This window comes from Mastigoproctus giganteus, chromosome 11 (genome assembly GCF_048544385.1).
Source record: "Mastigoproctus giganteus isolate SK-2022 chromosome 11, ASM4854438v1, whole genome shotgun sequence".
NCBI lineage: Eukaryota > Metazoa > Arthropoda > Arachnida > Uropygi > Thelyphonidae > Mastigoproctus > Mastigoproctus giganteus.
Genome location: NC_143585.1, coordinates 4,421,682 through 4,440,831, shown reverse-complemented (window position 1 = coordinate 4,440,831; position 19,150 = coordinate 4,421,682). Strand labels below are relative to the sequence as shown.

Sequence of the window (19,150 nt, the reverse complement as noted above, 5' to 3'; positions counted from 1 at the left end):
CTTTAATCCCAACAGAGCCACATTCTACTATTTCAGCTTTTTCAAAGCTGTTTTTTAGAATTTAGAAGTAATTGTGGTTTTATTATTTCTCTATCATACACTTCTCCTTTCTTCAAATACGGCTTTATTTTAGCCTGATGGTGGAATCCCGAAAGTGAATTCTGAAACATATAGCCTTATACAAAGGGTACTAGGAAAGTTTTGCAATACAGCTTTGTTTATTTAATTTTTTCAAAGTAATTTCCTCTACATTCAATACACCTCTCCATCCTCCGAAACCAATCTTTAAACCAGTTCTGCGCTCGTTGTCCCAAGCCCGTAGAAGGTCCTCATCACTGGAAAACCACCTCCCTTTTAGCTTCATTTTCACATGCGGGAACAGTGCAAAGTTGCAGGGAGCAAGGTCTGGACTGTAGGGAGGGTGCTCGAGAAATTTCAGTCCTATCGTGGTCAAATATTCGGTGCAAGGCTTTGGCGCGGTGAGCTGCAGCATTATCGTGATGGAGGTACCAGGTGTCCATTCTTGACTTTGGCCGCAGGTTCTTCATAGATCCAATGACTTTAGGCAGGCATTGTTCAGTATACCACTTAGCTGTGACTGTCTTCTGCGTGTCCAAAACGACACGTTCCACAATTCCACTCAATTTGAAAAATACAGCTATCATTTTCTTCTTTACAGATCGGGATTTTCTGACAATTACGGGTGTGTCGTCATCATCAAAGACCCAAACTTTGTTTTGAGCCTTGGTCGGCAGATCGTAATAGTACAGCCAAGTCTCGTCACCTGTCACGATGTTGTTCACACACCGAGATTGTCCCTTATCAAACTTTTTTAACATCTCCCGGCACCAAGTCACACGTCGTGTCATCTGCTCTTCAGTCAGTTGATGCGGCACCCAGAGAGAACAAAGTTTCTTCACGTGCAAATGATCTTGCAGAATCGAACGAATTGCTGGTGCATTTAGGCCCAAAGTATCCTCTATCTGTTGGTAGGTCACTCGCCTGTTTTCGTCAAGCATTTTCCTCACAGCAGTAACGTTTTCCTCCATAACTGACGTTCGTGGCCTTCCCGGCCTCTCAGAATCCTCCAGAGTGAAATTTCCCCTTTGGAATTCTCTATATCACCTGAATATCGTTGTACGATGTGGACAATCATCATCTAGTGCAAGAGTCATTTCTTCTAAGCACTGGTCTATGGTTAAACCACGCACGAAATTATACCGCACAACTGTCCTTATCTCATTTCGTGACCACGATGCCATCGCAAGCACTTTACACTCTCACTACTAATGAATAACTGAGCCCATCGACTTGGCGCGGCGGCTACTATGCACGTATCAACATGTCTCAACATGCAGCAACAAGCAGCTTCCTGTGATTCATTGTTGCGTCATATTGCAAAACTCTCCTAGTACCCTCTGTAGTCAATTAAAATTATATCTAGCATCAACTTCAAATAAACGTGCGTGTGTGTGTGTGTGTGTGTGTGTTTTTTAGTAGTTGTTGGCGCATCGGCTTCTGTGGCCATAGTGCACCTCCCAAGTTTTTTTTTGCAGTACATTGATCCAAGCCCGAGGCGGGATTCGAACCCGCGACCGTTGGGTTGCCAGGCAGGCACTTTACCCACCTGGCTAGCCTGGTCGGCGTGTGGTGTGTGTGTGTGTGTGTGTGTGGTACATTTAGTTCATTACATTTTCTGTGTGTAAAAAATGTTAATTTTGAAACATTGCACAAACATCAGATTTTGCCAATTCTTAGTGAATGCTTCTGAAATAGTGGAAATGATGTGGAAAAATTACAGAAGGATTCTGTCTTGTACCACTGTGTTTGAAAACACAGTGATACAAAACAGAAAAAACAAGGCAAGGGATGCAAAGAAAAACAGCAAAGAGTTCTTTACTTATGTAAACTCTAGAAGGAAGGGGATGAATCAGATTGGTCCACTTGATATTGATGGGTCAACTGTTGATGTCCTGCTCAGGTAGCTAACAAACTAAATGAATATTATGCATCGACATTCGCACATGAGGAGTTATTCAGCAAGGGGAATGCCAGAGGTGTATTCAACTCTAGCAGTAAGCTCCAGAATCTTGAAATAACTGGGAGTAAAGTGGAGGAGAAACTGTTGAAGATAAACACAAGAAAGGCACCCGGGGTGGATGGGATCTATCCAGTTATATTAAAGGAGGCAGCAAAGGAAGTAAGCAAACCCTTAGCCATAATTATGAGAGCTTCCTTGGACTCAGGGGAGGTACCCATAGACTGGAAATGTGCAAATGTGACCCCAATTCACAAAGGAGGATCAAAGGCTGACACAAGTAATTATAGACCTGTGAGCTTAACTTCTGTTCCAGGAAAATTAATGGAGGCACTGGTTAAAGAAGCACTGCAGGATCATTTAGACAAGACTTCAGTTATAGCTCAGACACAGCATGGTTTTGTTAAGGGGAAGTCTTGCCTGACCAACTTGATTGGATACTATGATGCAGTCACAAAAGAACTGGATGCAGGGAATAACTTTGATATTATATACTTGGATCTTAGAAAGGCTTTTGATACTGTTGCACATGGAAGACTGCTACACAAATTGGAGCAGTGTGACATTGGAGGCAAATTGCTGCTATGGATAAAGGAGTGGTTGAGGGGGAGAAGACAGAGTGGTAATCAATGGACACTGCTCATCGTGGACTAATGTTATTAGTGGAGTCCCTCAGGGCTCAGTGTTGGGTCCATTATTGTTTTCTGTATTTATAAATGATATTGATGATGGTATATCAAGCTTAATGTCCAAGTTTGCAGATGATACAAAGGTTGGCAGGGTTGTCAAGGACACTACTGACACTATGCTGCTGCAACAGGATCTGGAAAGGTTGAGCAGATGGGCTGAGAGGTGGCAAATGAAGTTTAACACTGACAAATGTAAAATACTACACATGGGAAACAGCAACCCCAGAGCAACGTATCAACTGTGTGGTACTACACTGACAGTGGTAGAGAATGAAAGGGACCTGGGGGTGGTTGTGCAGGCAGATATGAAGTTCTCTGAGCAGTGCAGACGGGCTGCAAGAGTAGCTCATGGAGTATTGTCAATGATATACAGGAATTTTTCCAGCAGGGATAAGGAGGTGATTATTCCATTGTATAAGGCAATGGTCAGGCCACACCTAGAGTACTGTATACAGGTCTGGAGGCCTCATTTCAAGAAGGATGTAGAGCTGCTGGAACGAGTACAGAGAAGGGCAAAAAGATTAGTGAATGGAACAAAGGGGTGCTCCTACGAAGAAAGGCTTAAGTTTTGCAAATTACAGTGTCTGGAGACTAGGCACCAGCGAGGTGATCTGATAGAGGTGTATAAAGCCTTGAATGGTTTAAGCATGCTCAATGCTGATGGGATTCTTCCTCTAGCTCAGAAAAATCACCTGAGAGGACATAAATTCAAATTGAGGAAAGACAGATGTAGGATAGACGTGCGGAAATTTGCCTTTAGCCAGCGGGTGGTTGGTTGGTGGAACAGACTTCCATCCCTTGTGGTGGAGGTTGATAGCCTAAATAAGTTTAAGGCTCAGCTGGACAGGTATTTTGAACGAACAGAGGGGTGAAGTGGAAGTGGGATTTTTTTTTTTTTTTTTGGCTGATGCTGCATAAGCTTGCTTTCTTGCATCAAATGCCTCTACTAATGCTAATGCTAAAAGAGCATCACAATTTAAAAAAATAAAAAATTAAAAAACTGGACAACTTGTCATAAATGCTATATAACATTTTGCAATTCAGCAAAAGCATCTGGAATGGTTGGTGGCAAGAGAGGAAGCTTTTTTTTCTTTTCCCTAAAATGAAACATTTGCAAGGTTTCTCTCCTACAGAGACCAAGAGATCACCGATGCAACTGAAGATGTTCTCTGAACTATCCAGCTAGAACTGCTACAAGCAATAGTACCAATAATTGCAAATGTGCATTACTGCTCAATGAGAATACTTTTAAAGAATGGCTATAAGTAATATATAGTAAGTTACATTTCGTATATTAAAATGTAACTAAATTTAGTTAGTTTAATATGAGAGTCTGTGAACTTTGACTGCACCACAAATGCATTTTGCATATGTGCATGCAGTCAAACAGTAAATGTTCAGAAATTATGCTGTAAGTAAGTAAGTAAAAATTTAGTTCACGATAAGCTTATATAAATAAACACAGTATGAGTGTTATTAGTTTATGATTTATTTATTTAATGTTAACAACCCACATTATACTTCTTATACAACACATTAAAATCATATTTACAATATTATTCAAAAACCTGGGTTACATGCACATAAATGTTTGCAATTAATTTATTATCAATCATGTTTATGTTGTTTTTAAATAAGAATAATATATGCTGGACAAGAGCCTTTTTAAATACTTGTAAGTTTTTATGGGTCAGAGGTAGAAATATTGTTCTGGAAATTAAAGATAATTTGGCAGGGTTTGTGCCATTTCAGCTAAACTTACCCTTCATTTCTTTCAGTTCTGTAAGGCATTGCACCAGTTCTTTCATCTACATCTCTTGGTCCAAATTCTCTATCAGAAAAAGGCATTCTATCACTGTGCACAGAACCTGGATGCTGCATATTACTTCGACTAATATGGCTGTGATCACCTCCAGGCAGATGGGAATTTGAATCTCTACCAAAAGAAAATTGTTATTGAATCTAAACTGATATTTACTTCTCATCTTTATAAGAAAATATACTTGTTTATTATTGTTTAGAAATTAATATCACAGTCCTGCTCCATAAAATCAAAATGATTATACAGATATTTCACTGTAAATTTTCATTATACCTATAAGACTTTTTTTTCCCATAAAATATTTTTAGATTGCTTTGAAACTAAAAAATTGATTAGCTAAATGTTAAAAAATATTACTACAAGAACTTATTTTCCCGATTAGAAATCTATACAAGTAACTATTTACTTGTACAGATTTCTAATTTCCAATTTGGGATCTCCTTACTGCCGCAGTTCATAATACTCATACATAATAATAGTATTAGCACTGCTACAAGGAATTGTTAATACAGCAAGCATGGTTGTATAGACAGTTCTCCATCCCAAAGAGAAAGGAACTTTTGCTAATTCATTTGGTTGTGAATGATATCAACACATGCAGTATCAGCAAAGTGCTGATAACAATTGACAAGAAATTACATCAGCAAGTGTGGACAAATTGAAGAGTTTAAAACAGGGCTTGTCTGGAAGGAAGATGCCCAACATTACTTTCATAACAAAGAAAAAGAACTCTCTAAAGTCATAAGTCATCTAAAGATCAAGCCACCTTCTTCTGGGAGGCAATGCTGCTTGGGATTTCAATTTTGAAACTAACTTGAAATCTTGCTTACTTGTTTACCACAACAAAAACCTAAGAAAGACATTAGTTGCCTGTAGTTTGAAAGTAAAACAAAAAACTTTGAGATGGTAAGGCCTTAACTCAGTAAAAACAACTTCACACAGAAGCCACTGTGGATTGCTGACAATGCTTCAGATCAGCCAGACAACCTTGATGAAATGAATACGTGATAGGATGGTGGAAACAGAATGAAGCCCACTTTCTTTCACCCAATACAAAATCAATCAAACAGCACATAAACGAGACTATGATTGATAATATCAAACGATACCACTATGTGATTACGATTACTAAATGCTTTCAGTTTACTGAAAGATAAAAGGATTTGCTTTAAGGGAATTTTAGAAAAACTTCAATGTCAAGAATGCAAGGTACGACATTGCCACTGATGACAGTTCCCATTGTTTCCTATTTAATTAGACTTCTTAAATGGCTAGATTGACATAGATAGACCTGGTCATTAGACCTGTCAAATGGCTAGATTGACATTTAAATCTCCATTTTGTTGTTTTCTTATTTAACTATAGGATAGTGGCCATGACATGCTTTACAACTGAGTTCTGCTCCTTATTTTCTGCATGGTTCTGATCTGAATAGGAACATCAACTGATATTTTGCTGCATATTTGTCAATGACTGAAATATGATCCTCTTTGGGAGTTCACAAGTGATGATGTCCCTTTGAAGAGATAGTGCTTGAGTTGCCAGTTCTTCAATGCCTCTTGTGGTCTTCCGTCATAAGGATATCAGAAGGATTTTGATGAATCTTGATGCTAAGAAAGCTCCAGGTCCTGATGGTATTTCTCCACTTGTTCTCAAAACCTGTGCTCCTGAACTTACTCCTATTCTTTGCCGCCTTTTTTCACTTTCTTATTCCAAAGGTGTTTTTCCTTCTGCTTGGAAATTTGCTCATATCCAGCCAGTTCCTAAAAAGGGTGACAAATCCCTCCCATCCAATTATCGTCCCATTCCAATTACTTCTACTCTTTCTAAAGTAATGGAGAAATCAATTAACCGCCAACTCTTAAACTAAGTAGAAACCTTCCATCTGATCAACGATCGCCAGCATGGATTCCGTCAGTGTCGATCCACTGGTGATATTCTGGCTTATGTTACCCATTTATGGATTAATTCAATGGAAAGGTTTGGTGAAACACAAGTAGTTGCTCTTGACATCTCAAAAGCTTTTGATCGTGTTTGGCATAAATGTCTTCTAAACAAGCTTCCATCTTATGGTTTGCCAACTGTTTTTAGTAATTGGTTATGCAGTTTTCTCTCTGATCGCTCAATGAGGGTGATGGTAGATGGCTCTCTGTCTTCTAACTTCTCCACTAATGCCGGTATCCCCCAAGGTTCAGTTCTTTCCCCCACTCTTTTCGTCTTGTGTATCAATGACCTTCTTCCACTGACTGGAAATCCTATCCATAGTTTTGCCAATGATAGCACATTGCATTCATCTTTCCATTTTGAGAAACCTTGTCCTGCTCAATCAGCTTCAACTTCTCGAAAATCTGCTACCAATTCCTTAAATGCCGTTCTTCAGGTAATTCTCCAGTGGGGCAAAGACAACTTAGTTGATTTCAACCCTTCTAAAACTCAGTCTTGTCTTATATCTCACAAAAAGGATTCTTCTGCTCCTATGCTTATCTTTAGTGACACTCCGATTTCTAGGCAAAATGATATATCACTTTTGGGGATTACCCTGACTTCTAATCTCTCTTGGCACAAGCACATTGCAAATATTGCTTCCTCTGCATCTAAAAAACTTGGTTTTCTCTTTCACTCTCGGCGTTACTTTTCTTCCAAACAGCTGCTCACTCTGTATAAATCGCAAATCCGCCCTGCCATGGAATATTGGTCCCACATCTGGGGTGGTGCCCCCAAAACCTCTCTCAGGTTTCTTGATTCCATTCAGAAGAGGGCAGTTAGGTTAATTAATGATTCATCTCTAACAGAGTCTCTCCACTCGCTTTCTCATAGACACACTGTTTCTGCTGCATGCCTCTTCTACATATACTTCCATGGGCACCGTTCTTCTGAATTGGCTTCAATAATTCCCGCTCTCTCTTTCAAAACAGTCCGAACACGTGCCGCCACCAGCCAACATCCATTTACTGTCGAACTTCAAACCCACAGAACCAACTTTTCACCTTCCTCATTTATTCATTCAACTGCCGTTTTCTGGAACAACCTTCCTTCATTTACATATTTCCTGAAAATTACAATTTACAGAAGATCAAGTCCAATGTCAACAAATATCTTCTTTCATCTTCTCAACCTCCAACCCAAGCACGGTACTAAGTACTATAGGTTTTAATACCTCTCGTGTTTGGGGTTCACATAAAAAAAAAAAAAATTTAAGCATGTCCATGCACAAATACATAGAGAGGATGCACAAACACATGATAAACCAGGAATCACTGCATTAAATTAACAAAGATGTTTCATAAACTCATGAATATTACTGGTTTACTTTATCAGTGAAAAATGCTTAAAAATAAATTATAAACATTCAAATATGCAAATTTCAGTGTCTGGAGACTAGGCACCTGTGAAGTGATCTGATTGAGGTGTATAAGGCTTTGAATGGTTTGAGAAAGCTCAATGCTGATGGAATTCTTCCTCTTGCTCAGATTACGCACCTGAGGGGACATAAATTGAAGCCAAGGAAAGACAGTTGTTGAATAGATGTGCGGAGATTTGTCTTTAGCCAGCAGATTGTTGACTGCTGTAACAAACTTCCATCGGTCGTTGTGGAAGTTGATAGCTTAAATAAATTCAAGGAAGAACTGCACAAACTTTTGGAGTGAGTAGATAGGTGAAATGGGAAGTGTTTTTAGGGTACGTAGTCTAATAAGAGACCCTTATAATGTCACTCGGTTGTCTGTCTATCCATTCGTTTGTTACAGCATTATATCGCTGGATCCACTCAACCTATTGACTTGAAATTTTGCATGGGTTTGTACATCACGTGGGCCAACATAATGTCATATTGATCGTTGTTGACAAAAATTTGTGGCGCCTCCGTAGCCAGGTGGGAAGGAGCAGCAGTGCGCAGCACACGCTTCTTGATTAGACCGAGGTTCGAGCCCGTCACCCAAATACTGAGGATGCGGAAAGGTCAGGGAATGACTACTGCATATTCACGGAGCAATATGGCCTTAGTTGCTAATGCCCCTAAAAACCAAATAACAAACAAACAAAAATTTGTCTGAGAAATGGGGGGGCAAAATGTTTTTGACAACCTATAGTTTATTATATACCATTGGAAAGAGCTCAACGAGTACCTTTAAAATATAATTTTTAAATATTTTTAAAATTAAAAATGGCAGTGCCAGACATGAAAATGTGAGTAATTTTTATGCCTCAATCTCTATTTTCATCACTAATAAAGCTAAAAATTTAAAAATCACATTAGCTATGCATTATTCGATGCTTATCAAGGGAAAACTACTCCGATTGAAATCCATCATTTACTTTTTGTGTTAAAATTAAAAAACCAATTTTTTATTTCACTTTGATAGTACGCTTCTTTGTACTAAGTAACTCTCCTTTTTGTGACAAAAAGATTGCTAAATAGTTAGTTAATAATTCTATAAAGGTCATTTATAAATTTTGTGACAAGAAGTAGTTTTTAACAATTTTCAAAGATGGAGTTGTCCCGGCAAGGAGGTACTCAAAGAGCCAGTCTTGAGGCGGCGGTGGTAGGGAGGCACCTGCACAGCCCTCACCTGCCAGTCGCTTCTCCCCCGAGACTTTAATTGCTTCTCCCACCCTTGTCATTCACAACAACTGGAAAGACTCAAATAGACAACGTTTTCATTAGTTCCTCAGTTTTAGGCCAAGCCGAGGTACTAAAAACTTTTTTCAGTTATCATAAAGCTCTCTATTTTGAGATACTACACTAATGACCATTCGTGACTATGGACCCTTCATTCTGAGTGCCCAGCACTCAGTAGTTGACCGATTTATTTATTTTTTTATTTTTTTTTGGCTGATGCTGTATAAGCTTGCTTTCTCTTGCATCATATGCCTCTACTCGGTGCTTTTTTTGTAAAAAAAAAAAAAAAAAAAAAAAATGTGCCAGTGCTAATTCTTTGCTATCGGGAAAAATTGAAAATTAAAAAGTACTCTAAATTTTGTCCCCTGATATTGTTACTTTAGTAGTAATGTTTTTGGAATAAGAACAACAAATTAAGTATATTAACACAGTTTATTAAGCATAAATTTATTATTCAAGTATATAAAAAAAATAAGTAAACTGTGAGTAAAATAATTTCATAATAAAGTTTTTGTAGAATATTCCAAATTTTTATTAAGTTCTCATCCGACACACTATGCAGACTTCTTTTCCTCCTCTTTGTGCGTCGGTTGCTGAATGACATTTCCGAAGTAGCCACGAATCGACATATCGTGCTGGATCGAAGCGGGACAGCAGTGTGCCTGCAGTTTTAAGAAACAGCTTTTGTCATCAACGAAGCGCTGGTTGGACTGGCGATCAGACTCATTTGTGAAAATCCTCGCTCACGTTCACTCGGTGAAATTGGTATCATACTCAGAGCGTTCATCAAATGCTTCAATTTTTCCGAAACCTTCTTACCAATTAGGTATCCACGAATTGCATTTAACAATTTAATTAACAATTTTCTAACTTCATTTTCACCAAATGCCAAAAATTCATATTTAGAAGGATTAATACCTTTGTTGTCCTCCTCTCGTCATTGGTATTATCACTAGTTCTTAAATTTGAATTTTTTTCTTTTTTTTTTTTTTTTTGAAACTGTCCAAAATATCGGTGTTGTTCGGATATTCAGGTGCTGTGACCATGTAAACAGAGATAGGGAAAATTTATGGAAAAATTTGTCGCTGTAAAAGAAAATCACTTTTCTAATTCTCGAATGGGGCACTTACAGTTGATTCATAGCGGTGTACAACCTACGGCCCGCAAGGAAAGTGAACTAAAACAGCATTTTAAATATTGTTAATTATCAAAAACATTTCTAATTAAATGTTTTGTTCAGTAAACGTAATTGTGTATTGTACTTAATAAAATTTTCGAATATTTTCAATTTTACTTGCAACAGGATATCGAAAATGTAACACACTAAAGAAATCTAACTTTGAATTTTTTTGAATTGGCCTCTGTACGGGAAAAGGTTGGACACCACTGGAAGGTGGGCCAGGCCAACTGGGAATACACCTTGATCTGCTCACTCTTGACCAGTGGGACAGGTGGTCGGATAGGTTTTACCAGGTACCACTAAGTTGTAGAATGCTAATCCCTTTAGCTCTCTTAATTCACGCAAAAGCACTAACTGCCTAAATTGCCCGGCGAACAGTGCATACCGAGTTAATTCTCTCCTAATCCGTTCACTATATGAAAATTTTCTTTGCTCAACGGAAACTATTTTAAATGTAACTTCCAAGGGGAATTCAAAATAATTAAGTGGTCCTACTGAGTAATTTAGAATTATAAAAATGGTTATACAGGTTTATATAGAAAAAAATCTTAACAATTGACAGTAAAAAATGCAAATTTAGTTAAATCATTTTAGGCTTATTTGAATAGTAGGCAAACATGCGAAAAAAATTTATGGAATATTACAAATTTCGAAGTGCATTGCATCCAAATGTCACACATCACTGTTAATAAAGGTGCCGGTACGCCGTACCGCTGCGTACAGTCCCAAAAAAAGCACTGCCTCTACTAATACTAATGCAGCCTAACACTTACAATGAGACTTAAGACATAGGTCACAAGCTAACTTACAAAAAATACAATGACACGAAAGGGTTTTGGAATTGTAAAGCTTGCCTGTGTTCCACGTTAATGCACGTTGTAACGACTGCCTCAGGGGTAAAACAGAGCTGTTGGAAACTGTCTACTGTCTGAGTGTAGCTAAACTGAATGAAGTAGTATTCCTCATGCTGAAGAAGGAATTTCTCTTCTTGATGGCAGTACAACTGGACTGTCTAAGAGCAACATCTTGGGATGTTGGCAATAGACAGCCTGGATGGTTGGGTTGACTGTGCTAATTCTGCTTGAAGAGCCTTTTGGTGGTTGTGCTGTTTGCAGCAACAGGATTCCTGGAATGCAGGGAGCCTGTGTCAAGACATTTCTTTCAAACCTATGAACTTGATCATTGTTTATCAGCAGCTTCTTAGAGATACTGATAGAGTTGGGAGAGAGTCCTAATGAATAATGATTCTTTAAAGTTTCTTCAGCCTATATCAATCTCTTGAGTGCATTCTAACATTCCTTAAAGTTCCAACAATGTTTTCTCCTGACTAAAGCTGAACTGAAGTGATAACTTTACTAAGTTGCATATTATTTTTGTTTACAAATCTCTTTGAACAGCATTTATCTTTCAACTAGTTTTGCTAGATAATGCCTTTTAAAGAACAAAGATTAGAAAAATAATATCATAAGAAAGAGTAAATCTTTTATCTACTTTTAAAGATTTTGTTTTTATCCTTCTAGTGAAAACAGTATCTGTTGTCATTCTTCATTTTATATTAAAAAAATTACTGCTTAATTTGAACATATAGTTTCTATATCATGTGTGTTGTTATAAACAGTAATCCAATAAACAGAAAAAGCACAGAAAAGTACTGAATGCATTTTCTAAGCAACAAAAGTTAAGCATTAATGCATCCACATCCACTTGATCAATATCAATCCTTGTTTTCTGTGCTAATAACTGGCTAAATCAAAAAGAATCCAGAACAAATGTACATTTTCCTAAAATCTGATGAAATGCAAAATGATAAATACCATCCATACAGACAGCATCTTTTTAACTTTGGGGGAAAAAATACTTAATATTAATGATGAATGGCTACTGAAATATGGGTGTGGATTGCTATGGAAAAGCTTAGCATCAAAAAATTTAAAAAGACAATATGTTAAGCTGGTTCTTCAGATTTTTAACAATCATATGACTGAAATTCTTCTGTAGCTAGGTGTGAAAAATAAGTTTAGGAGAACATCAAAGATTCACTGTGTTCCTCTACACTTTCCTTTGTGATTTTTTTCCTTCTTAATGAGGTGCCTGTTTGCTCAAACCCATCAGGTTTGAGCAAACAGGCAGTGCAACAAAAACCCATGCAGTGGATGGGTTTTTGTTGCACACATCCAGGCAGCAGATGCCCAATACTATCTGCACAATGCCCCAATACTGTGTGCTTCTCTGGGTTAGTGCAGGCTCTTGCTTATTTATTTTGGCTTTTTTTTTTTTTTTTTTTATTTAGTTTTTTGTTAAGTAGTTTGAATTTGGTTTTTCATCCTTTAGAAAGACAATATATATATTATCATATTATCAAGTGTAGTAAAATAGTGTTTAATTTTATAAGTTATTAATACAACTTACTGGTTATGAAACATCAACATATTGAGGTATTTTGTAAATGATGGAATATAAATGTAAAAACTCCAAATAAGGGGAAATGCTATAGGGATTCTTTTAGCAATCCAACAAGTTTTTAAACTCTTACTAAAGACAACCTCAAACTTACAACTCATTTATTAATGCAAATAACCAGGTATTGTATAGCAAAATTGAACATGAAGTATACATTCCCTAGGCAGATTTGGACATTCGGCCAGTGTCATAAACTTACCAGGTAGACCCAGTAAGTTTGCTGGGTTTACCCATATATGTTCCCCCCATACCTAACAACCTGTAACCATGGGGGGAAATCTCCTTTCTGTAAGCTGGCAGATACAAATTCGGTTGCTCACTAAGTCCTTCCACTGACCAAATGCCTAACTGAATTCAATCTCACTTAATGGAAAAGCAATAATCTACAGTTGAGGATTATGAAACCGACAGTTAAATTTCGTGATGACATTTTTTTTTACATTCAACCATTCAAATTTTTAACATAAAAATCAGAGTGCAGTGATTTATATCTGCAAAATTCATGCCCACCATTAAAATGGCCATCTATCTAAAACCTCAAAGAGACCTAACTGCTCATTCCATATATGCATACCTTGGTCCAAGAAATTCAATTTCTTTCAAGATAATTAATTGATAGCCAGAAATAATATGGTTACACTATAGGTTAGTTATACAGCAGGCCCCCGTTATAACGCGGTTCGCTTTACGCTGATTCGCTATAACGCTGTTCTTATATTATAACCCGTATCTGACTATAACGCTGTCACAGATCACTATAACGCTCTTTTACAGATTACATTTTTGACATATTAACGAAATCGTTTCATTTGATGGAGTCGATAGCTTGAAAATGAATAGCAAAACAGCATTAAAACGTTTCCCACGCCGACTTGAGAAATTTTCCCACACTCAGTAAAATTTTCTCGCACGCTAATTTAGTTTCAGTACAGTGACTTGTCACGTAGTTCCGCGATCAACATTTTAAAAAATGATCAAATATATTGCTTGTAATATTTGCGTTATATGCATTTATCCGAAGTCTAGTCATCACTCAGTAGAGTATTAGACATCGTGCGTAACGGAAAGTTTACTTGAACATTGTATCGTAATTAATTCAACCAACGCAGTTACATATTCGAAGAGCTAATAATGACTGATAGGAATGAAAAAGCAACAACATCTGGGCGCAGTACGAAGACTATAAATGTCAGAAAAAGACTGAATTTGAAAAGTAAATTAGACGTTTTGAAGCAAATCGATTCCGGTCAACGACAAACGGATGTGTGCCATAATTTAGGACTTGCAACTTTAACTGTAAGAACAATTATAAAAAAATAAAGAATTAATTTTTGCAGCGGGAAAGATAGCTGTTCCACTGCAAGCAACTAGGACTAGGCTGGCTATTAGGATTGAAATGGAAAGACTAATTTTATTGAAGATAATATTCCAATGCAGAATTCAGTTAAGTTAAATATTAAAAAGAGAGAGAAAGAGATTAGCCAATATGATGATCTGAAGAAAACTCGCCTAAAAAAAAAAAAAAAAAGTGGAACCATTTAAAACTGGTAAGGGCTGGTTGAACAGATTTAAAATCCAGGGAGAAGCCGCAAGTGCAGATCAAGGAGCCGAAACTTTCAAAAAAGAACTTTTGTTAAAATTATTGAAGAGGGGTATTATGTGTTATACTTCTCAACAAGTTTTTAACATAGCTGAAGCAGGACTTTTGTGGAAACGAATGCCTAAAAGAAGTTTCATATTGAAAGAAGAAAAAAACATGCCAGGTTTCAAAGCGGTGAAGAATCAGTTGACTTTATTGTTGGTTTTAACGCTGCGGGGGATTTAAAATTAATACCCCTTTTAGTTTATTTGGAAAAGGGCCAAAGTTCAACTCAAAATGCACACATTTTTCATGATTAAATTCATCAATTAAATTAAATTCATTATTTTAATTGGAATTTTAAATTTACTTTTGATACGCAAGTAGTTACCACATAATTATACGTATGCAAGCAGAATATTTTATATGTGCAAATATTTGAATATTAAATATTTTGACCAACATTTGTGCATCTTTTCATTACTGTTTATTATTCATTAGGAAATATCCTATGGCACTGACCGCAGCTCATAAATACATATGTTACCTTATGGGAAAGTGGCGCTCGCTTAGCGCGGATTCACTTAGCGCTCTGTTTTTCGGAAACGAATGATCAGCGTTAAGCGGGGGTCACCTGTAATCTTAGGCTAAATAGCAAACTGATACAAAGCTGACTTTTGTATCGTTATTTCAAAAAGGTATTAAATAAAAACAATTAAGACATTTCACAACACCTGTATCTTCGGTCCTTTGCTTGAGAAGACTCATATAATGGTGGCTCCCTACTTCGGGTTCCAGGTGGACGGCTACTATTATGATGATCAGGTATATCTCGTGGTGATTGTCTTGGTCCAAGCGGTGAACGAGAATGGTGTCTTCTTCTTTCCAAATCATGAGGTCGCCTGTTTCCATGATGAGCTCTAAGAAATAAAATATTATCAATGACTTAAAATATATATATAATGGTATCTTGGAGTTAATATTATTTAACTTATTTATGTGTATTTTATTTATTTTATGTGCATTATTTTAGGTAACTATTTACTGTTCAGAGGAAAAATGCTATCCAATTACTTTAGTCAAAACAGAAGTAAAAAATAACACACACACATAATACTGTGTATGTTATTCTTTTATTAGCACATCTTAATCATTGTATACTTATAGTCTTACCAAATTTTAAGGTTAGGGGTAAATTATATGAATTTACAAAGATATTTCAAATAAAAAACTCAAAAGTTAATACTTTTATGAGAAAAATTTGAGGTTTCCTACACTTAATTTTAGCATACTTAGAGTAACAGAATCAAGTTTAGATAATGCAATTATTTAAAAGGATAGTACTATATAAGGACATCACAACAGGTTTTTGCTAAACATTTGCAAACCTACCTTCAATATACCCACCAACTCCATTAATATTGTGAAGTCATCCAAAAATCATCATGCTGATAATAAAGCTGTTTAAGAACTTCACTTTCCCTAATAAACAGCTTCACATATGCACTTTCTGCTCTATATTTTTCATTTTTCCTTCCTATAAACGGAAATCTACAACAAATGTTTTGTTCCAAACAGAACTCATATTTATAGATTATTCAACAGAACAGGTACAGGCTCTATGTGGCAAGAGTGTTTATAAAATGCATTTCTATTTTTTCATTAAATGTTCTGAAGTTTTGACTTGAAGTAAAGTAAATGGGTTTTTGGCTTGAATCAGAAGTAAATGTTGAAGCCAAGCTGTAAATTCATTCTGTTCAAAATGTCATTCAAAAGCTAAATAACATTGCAAAATGCCATTTTGTCTTAATTTCTTCCTTTCTAATCTTGTTAAGTTACCTAGTTGAAATCACATTTTAGGTTTCAATTCATCCATTATAAGGCTTTTGAAATAGCTTTGCTTTTTTAAGACTCCAAAAAAGTTCAGGTAGAAGTTATGACGAACATTGCGATTTGGAGATATTTCAGAAACCTTCAGATTACTTAAATTTAGGCCTGCATTCTTTATATAACAGTCATAATTCAACTCCAATAAGATAGCTGATTAATAATTTCCTCTTCTTCTAAGTGGTCTGTGTGTGATTCTTACGCTTACTTATGACTTTTTTTTTTTTTTTTTAGAAATATATTCCTTCCTGTTATTTTTTAATTTATAGAATTTTTAATTTTTGTTAGGATTCTAAACGCTGCCTAAATCCTGTCTTGATGTAGCTGTCAAAACATGTAGATGTAACTTTTATGGTGAAATCAAACAGATCTCTTGTCACCCTCACAGAATATTTTTCTTCTGGTGGATAAATACTGTTTTTACTGGCTCGCTGATAAGGATTGGAATACCAGCTACTATTAAGAATCTCAGCTCTGAATTTTTTTTTTTTTTCTTTTCCTATTAATGTGAGCTCTTGTTTTGGTCTAGTTGGTAATAGTTGACTCGCTCACTTCTTTAACAAGATAATCAGAATAATCAATAAGGAGATAGCTGCTGAATTAATATGTGATGATCAAGAAAATGCAGGCTGCCATAAGAAGAATTCCATAAATCAGGGATCCACATGAAGCCATCAGGAATTACTACATTTCAATTCTATGAACTATGAGATGACAAGACGTACCAGGTCAAAAATTTCTTCAATTTTTATTTTAGCCTGTCTATCAAGTAGAATAGCAAACTGGAAGGATATAGATTTCCAAACATCAAGGTCATAAAGGAAGCTGATAGAATAACAGAAATCAATCTTTGCAGTTGTATTTAAATACTCTGGATTTTAGTATATGCATTCCACCATTTTCATATATACTGCCTTGCCAAATTATTAAAAACCAAACCAAATGTTCATATCTTGTAGAACCAACACCAGATGTCTCTATATTTTCTAAATTTTCCAAATATCCATAAAAAGTCCAGCTGCTCAGAATGGTCTTACTCAAATTTTGTAGCAATTTTAAAACTATTAAAACTTACAAATCATTATTGAAATCTGTTTTATTAAAATTCACAATTCTGAAGAAATACCTTGGATACAATCTGGTATCTAGAAGAAAGTCTCTATGAGAATACCATTACTTGCTATTTCATATTTAGAGCTGTTCGAAAAATTCTGATTATCATGAGAATTCTAAAAGGCACATTATTATGTATCTTCGTTTCTTCATTTCTTGTGTATCTTCATTCTGGTGGTGTTTGGAGTAAATTGAAAAGATCACTAAGGCTGATTTTTTTTTTTTTTTTACTGCCAACCTTAGACACAGGCAGGCATCCATCCATCATCCATCCAGCCTAGAATGAAGTCTAAAAAGAAAGCTCATTTTCTGTACAAATTCTCAAATGTGTTATTACAAGAGGCCCATCCAAAAAATATTTCATGATATTTAAAAGCAGTAAATATTTGCCTCTTAATTCGAATTTAATCATAAGAACTCTATCCCTCAATTCTCGATGAAATTAACAATTATTGCATAAAACTGAGCAAAAATACTATTTAATTCCAAGAAAACGTCTTCACACTTTTCAATATCAATATAAACAGTTCACATCCTTCACAATATCTAAAAATAATGCTCTATGTCACAGTGTCAGTTTCAAACTCCTTTTTAATTATAGGTGAAATTTGCCATTGGTTAGCTTTTATTTCACTATTCAATTTTCTATCTGAAGACCAATGATAACAGCGAGGCATTTAAGATAACAGTAATGTGATTTTAGTAAATTGACTTACTTTATTAGTTTCTCCTACTCTTGCACAAGCAAATAGGTAATAAATTAAGATTTATCTGTTTAAGGGAATAAATTTTAACAATTTGGCAATGAAGATAATTTTGGAATAAAGATGTATATTCAGGAATCCAGAATACTTCTAGCAGTCTCCTGAGCTGATAAAGCATAAATACATGTGCTTTAAGATGAGCCATGGCATGTTAGAATAGGCACTCTCTTAAATAAAGGTTTGTATGCTGCATTTGTACTGAATGGCACTTAAAAATGCCTTTAAAAGCACTGTAAGCTGGTCTTAATAACTACTGCAAAATTTGCAGATTAAAGGTTATCTGGATATCATATGTGTAGTTTATAACAGCTTAAATCCTGGAAATAATCTTCTTTATATAAAAAATGTGTTCTTGAAAACTGTATCTTTCCTGCATTACAACAATGGAAAGATTATGCAGTAAAATATATCAAATACTTTTCTTCTTGGTCAACTTGAAATTCTCAATTTGCTCTTCTCAAAATATGGAAGTTTAGTTTCGTGGAACAAAATATTTGCCTTTACATGTTCAATATTTGATAGGTTTTCTTCTGTAAGACACTGGCCATAAAATTATAGGATATTACAAAGTTTCTGTTTCTAATAAAGAATATATCACATTCTCACAGTGATCCTAAGATTGATAAACAGACACACTTAAATTGCATCAAATTGAAATCTCTCAGTTGTTCAGGAAAAAACTACTACACCAGCTAATATCTTTATTTGCCCTGCCCTAATAACAGCAAAAGAAATCCAGAAATAACACAATTACTTTTTTTTTTTTTTCTTTTTATCTATGAAGTGTGAATTTTATGTTTATATTCTGTGCAAATGAATTAACTGTTGTAAAGCCAGTTTAAAGTCTTTGGTCACAAAGTTTGAAAGTTTTTATTATTCACTGACAACTGTTTCTTCAAAAGCCAAGATATGCTTTCCAATCTTGTAATTCTTCCTGTAACCTTTAACTTGTATATTTTGAAGAGCTCTTTTTTGTGGAACTGAAAATTCACTGATGTAA

General features: G+C 35.7%; 1 protein-coding gene across 1 annotated transcript in view; it reads right to left on the bottom strand.

Annotated features, from left to right (window-relative positions):
- The window catches only part of LOC150077658 (uncharacterized), a 221,760-nt gene that overhangs the window by 80,340 nt on the left and 122,270 nt on the right, over positions 1 to 19,150 (bottom strand). The window contains exons 5-6 of the mRNA XM_090384750.1: positions 15,121 to 15,306; positions 4,490 to 4,663 (exon numbers count right to left, since the gene is read on the bottom strand). Of these exons, the coding sequence (XP_090240876.1) occupies positions 4,490 to 4,663; positions 15,121 to 15,306 (360 nt within the window). The remainder of the gene's footprint in view (positions 1 to 4,489; positions 4,664 to 15,120; positions 15,307 to 19,150) is intronic.